We start from the raw sequence: 4,994 nt of genomic DNA, 5'->3' as shown, positions 1-4,994 counted from the left end.
GATGCTCAGGGCTGGGAGGGATGCTCGAGGATGCTCAGGATGCTCAGGGCTTCAGGGGATGCTCAGGGATGATGCTTGGGGATGCTCGGGATGCTCAGGGCTGCAGGGGGATGCTCAGGGATGATGCTCGAGGATGCTCGGGATGCTCAGGGCTGCAGGGGGATGCTCAGGGATGATGCTCGAGGATGCTCGGGATGCTCAGGGCTGCAGGGGGATGCTCAGGGATGATGCTCGAGGATGCTCGGGATGCTCAGGGCTGCAGGGGGATGCTCAGGGAGGATGCTCGGGATGCTCAGGGCTGCAGGGGATGCTCAGGGATGCAGGGATGATGCTCGAGGATGCTCGGGATGCTCAGGGCTGCAGGGGATGCTCAGGGATGATGCTCAGGGAGGATGCTCGGGATGCTCAGGGCTGCAGGGGGATGCTCAGGGATGCAGGGATGATGCTCGAGGGTGCTCGGGATGCTCAGGGCTGCAGGGGATGCTCAGGGATGCAGGGATGATGCTCGAGGATGCTCGGGATGCTCAGGGCTGGGAGGGGGGCTTGGGGCCACGGGGAGGACGCCGGCTTCCCACGGGGAGGTTGCCGGGGGGCGGGCGGGGGGCCGGGGCTGGCAGCGGGGCGGCCGGGGGCTGCCGGGGCGGAGCCGCGGGGTGCCCCTCCCGACGGCGGTATAAACCGGCGGGGCGCGGGCGCGGGGCAGCCTTCGCCGGGGCGCCCGGGGCCGGGGTGCAGCCCTGCCCGCCCGGAGCCATGGCGAGGGGGCAGCTGTCGGGGGGCGCCTGGGGGGCCCTGGTGCTGCTGGGGCTGATGCTGCCGGCGGCGCCGGCGGGCGCCTGGTACAAGCACGTCGCCAGCCCCCGGTTCCACACGGTGGGCCGCGCCTCGGGGCTGCTCATGGGCGTCCGCCGCTCCCCCTACCTCTGGCGCCGGGAGCTGCCGGCCGAGCCCCCGCGCCGCCCCGGGGGAGCCGCGCCCGCCGCCGCCCCGCCGCCCCCGGGCCGCCCCGCCGGGGAGACGCCGCCGCCCGCCCCGCCGCCGCCCGGGCCCGGCCGCCTCCTGCAGCGCCTGCTCCGGCGGGGCTGGGGCTGGGGCGGCCCCCGCCCGGCCCCCGCCCGGCCCCCGCCCGGCCCCCGCCAAGCTCAGGTAACGCCGGTGCCGCGCCGGGGCCCCGACGGGCGGGGGGCGGCGGAGCCCGGGGGTGTCAGCGGGGGGGGGGGGGGCGAGGGCCGGGGGGCCCCGGGATGCTTGAGGGGTGCCCCCCGCGCCTGGGGTGCAGGGGTCTCGCTGCGGGCTCTCTGCGGCACCCTGGGGTGCTGGGGGGGTTTCACCGGGTAACCTGGGGAGCACGGAGCCGTGGGGGGGTTTCACCGGGTAACGGGGGTGCACGGAGCCGTGGGGGGGGTTTCACCGGGTAACGGGGGTGCACGGAGCCGTGGGGGGGTTTCACCGGGTAACGGGGGTGCACGGAGCCGTGGGGGGGTTTCACCGGGTAACGGGGGTGCACGGAGCCATGGGGGGGATTCACCAAGTAACTTGGGGTGCACAGAGCCGTGGAGGGGTTTCACCGGGTAAATTGGGGTGCACGGAGCCGTGGAGGGGTTTCACCGGGTAAATTGGGGTGCACGGAGCCGTGGGGGGTTTCACCGGGTAAATTGGGGTGCACAGAGCCGTGGGGGGGGGTTTCACCGGGTAATGGGGGTGCACAGAACCTTGGAGGGGATTCACCAAGTAACTTGGGGTGCACAGAGCCGTGGAGGGGTTTCACCAGGTAACTTGGGGTGCACAGAGCCGTGGAGGGGTTTCACCGGGTAAATTGGGGTGCACGGAGCCGTGGGGGGGTTTCACCAGGTAACGGGGGTGCACAGAGCCGTGGAGGGGTTTCACCGGGTAAATTGGGGTGCACGGAGCCGTGGGGGGGTTTCACCAGGTAACGGGGGTGCACAGAACCTTGGAAGGGATTCAGCAAGTAACTTGGGGTGCACGGAGCCGTGGAGGGGATTCACCAAGTAACTTGGGGTGCACAGAGCCGTGGGGGGTTTCACCGGGTAAATTGGGGTGCACAGAGCCGTGGGGGGGGTTTCACCGGGTAATGGGGGTGCACAGAACCTTGGAGGGGATTCACCAAGTAACTTGGGGTGCACAGAGCCGTGGAGGGGTTTCACCAGGTAAATTGGGGTGCACAGAGCCGTGGAGGGGTTTCACCGGGTAAATTGGGGTGCACGGAGCCGTGGGGGGGTTTCACCAGGTAACGGGGGTGCACAGAGCCGTGGAGGGGATTCACCAGGTAACCTGGGGTGCACGGAGCCATGGAGGGGATTCACCAAGTAACTTGGGGTGCACAGAGCCGTGGGGGGGATTCACCAAGTAACTTGGGGTGCACAGAGCCGTGCAGGGGTTTCACCAGGTAACTTGGGGTGCACAGAGCTGTGGAGGGGATTCACCAGGTAATGGGGGTGCACAGAGCCCTGCTGTGGTCTCCTATCCCACAGGCACCAGTGTTTCGGGGTGCCCCAAGCAGAGAGCTGGGCTGCCCCATGGCATCACCCAGATGTGGGGAGCTGCCCCCAACACCCGCACCGCCTTCTGCACCCCAGCCCTGGCGGGGCTGGGAGGGTGTGGGGGAGCGAGGGGTGCCCTGACGCTGCGGGACAGCCCGGCTCCCGGGGGTTTACAGCCCCGTCACCGCTGCGTGAGTGCGACTGCATGAGTTGAGTCTCGGCCGCATTTTTACGCTCGAACCGCAGGGTTTGCCGCACCCAGCAAAGCGGCCCGGGAGGAGGGGGCACTCATTCCTCCCCCCATTGGGACATGTTTGGGGAAGCTACTGCCCGGCTTTAGGGCAGAAAAAGGAGGCGAATGATTTCTGTGCCCCCCCTTTGGAGCATCACAAACCTGCGGGACCGAGCGGCTGGTGCTGGGAGAGGTGTCCGCGGGGCCGGCAGGCCGGCGATGCCGAGATGCTCCCGGTATGGCCCCTCCACAGGACCCCTCTCCCTTCCCGCTCCGGCTCAGCCGGGCTGCGCAGGACTGGCTCGGGGCTGGTTCCAGACATTAAATCTCTTTCCTCTCATGTAAAGCTGGAGCCAACATCCAGCTGAACTCCACGGAGGCTTTTAGCTGTTGGATCAGCCCCTGAAACACGTAGCTGTATTCCTCCCCTCCTTCCTTTTTGGGAGGAAATCTGGGATTAGTATCTGTTTGGGAAAGCCCAGACAGGTCAGCTCAGCCCTGCGTTAAGTCTGCACTGTCCCGTTACCTCCCGCAGCCTGGCTGTGCGCGGGCAGAGTCGTCCCGGGTACCGCGGTCGTGGCTCTGGACCCACGTACGTGTGTGCATCCCTCCGATTTCACAGCGAAATTTCCACGGCAGCCTCGCGGGCAGCTCCAAGCCCGGTATTTGGGTGTCTGCACAGGGTTTATCTGCCTGCACGGTGGCAGAAAGGGAGTCTGCAGTCACCGCGGGTCGGATCCACGCCCACGGAGGAGACTATTTCATGAATATGGCGAAAGCAGCAGTGGTTTAAGCGCTGTGCAGAGGGGAAACGCGGTCCCACGTGGGGAGGGAGGTGGTGGCGGGGCTCGGGCGCGCAGCCGGACGCTCAGGTGAGGCTCCGAAATAACCCGGCCCTTCTTCTCCTTTCAGCTTCTCCCGCTTGAAGACGTGGCTCTGATCCGCTGAAGGGGCCCGGCAGAGATGCTTCAAGCGCCGGAGAAGCATTGCCTGCCCGAGGGGGAAACCCTTCACCCTAGCTGGCGAGGAAGAGTCTCATCGGCGGATCTCCTGGTACTCTGACCTCTCTGAAACCATACAGACAATTGCGTTCCAAAAAACCTGATTTTTCATGGCCGCTGTCCAGGCGCAGTGGTAAATTCATCTTGTTTTCAGGTCAACCTAGTGCTATAAACTTGGGGAGAAATAAACAGGGAAGATATTTATTTTTGTTTATTTTTTTTAGATTTCTGTACTAGCTTGTTTGCTATATGATACAAACATGTACTGTTTGCTTCCTAGGAACCTGCCCTCATTAAAATGAGAATTGATCAAAGGAAACTTTGGCTTCATTGTGCTATTGTGTTTTCTTTTTTTTTAAAGCAAAACCTGGTACGGCTCCGCACGGGGCAGGCACGTCGGTGGTCGGGTCACTCCCAGATTTTTCTGACATGATTTAACTCCTTGACACAGTTTCTTCTGCAGCTTTACGGTAAATCTCTTTTACTGCCCATCGGGGAGTTACTGCCAGGCTAAGTGTCAATTAAGATGACAGAGTTAGAAATCTTTCCTGGACTGGGCTGAACAAAAGCTCTGCGAGTCCTCACTGCTCTAGCTGTTCGTTTGCCTGCTTAGAGCTTAATTTTATATATGTCTGCGCTGATGAAAATAAATGTTATTCCCCATTAAAGCAGGGAGAAGCCTCAGGGCCGGGCAGGAGCGCGCGGTGAAGGTGTGCTGGAGCGGGTGGGATCTGGGCTCTAGAGAAAACTGAGGTTTGGGGGCCTGAGTCCGGCTCCCGTGAATTGCTGAGCTCGCACCCGCCAGCACTGGTGGATTTTGCAGGAAACCTGGCAAAAAGAGACGTTTCCACCCCTCTCGCATGAACCGCCTGCTCCTGCCAAGCCCCTGCGGCCGACCGTGGAGCGGGGACAGCAGGGTTTGCGCTGCCTTTGGTTCGGCTCTGAGGGGAAAAACCCCTCACGGTTCTTGTCGGGGGAGCTGGGCGCACGCCGAGCCCTGCCCGCCGCTCTGCCCCTTGCACCCAGGGGCTGCCCTCACCCCTCGCTGGGTCTCGGGGGGGATTTTGGGTGGTGTAACACGTGAAGGATCGTTCTCTCCCAGTTTATTCCCAACCGGTTTCTCTGCCGCATCCCCTCTCCCTTCCCCCCCACCGATTTTCCAATTTCTGCTCTTCGTTAGCGCAGCGCAGGGCTCGGATGGGCCAAATGAGACATGATTGCCAATAGCCCATTAGGCAGCTGCACTTGAAAAGGGCCGTA

At 63.6% G+C, this 4,994-nt stretch overlaps 1 protein-coding gene across 1 annotated transcript; it reads left to right on the top strand.

Annotated features, from left to right (window-relative positions):
* The first annotated feature begins 753 nt into the window (after positions 1-753).
* Positions 754-3,681, top strand: NPW (neuropeptide W). The gene is made up of 2 exons (XM_059826174.1): positions 754-1,146; positions 3,646-3,681. Exons 1-2 carry the CDS (start codon positions 754-756, stop codon positions 3,679-3,681), a joined length of 429 nt encoding a protein of 142 aa, XP_059682157.1.
* Positions 3,682-4,994: the final 1,313 nt, after the last annotated feature.

The sequence above is a fragment of the Gavia stellata genome, chromosome 18, assembly GCF_030936135.1.
Source record: "Gavia stellata isolate bGavSte3 chromosome 18, bGavSte3.hap2, whole genome shotgun sequence".
NCBI lineage: Eukaryota > Metazoa > Chordata > Aves > Gaviiformes > Gaviidae > Gavia > Gavia stellata.
Note: the sequence above shows the minus strand (reverse complement) of the source record. Positions and strands in the feature narration are given on the sequence as shown.

What these genes read in the sequence shown, in the direction of transcription:
- NPW (XM_059826174.1), top strand. Translation starts at nt 754, where the DNA reads ATGGCGAGGGGGCAGCTGTCGGGGGGCGCCTGGGGGGCCCTGGTGCTG. An exon ending in CCGGCCCCCGCCAAGCTCAG is followed by an intron (nt 1,147 to 3,645) that starts GTAACGCCGGTG and finishes TTCTCCTTTCAG; the next exon opens with CTTCTCCCGCTTGAAGACGT.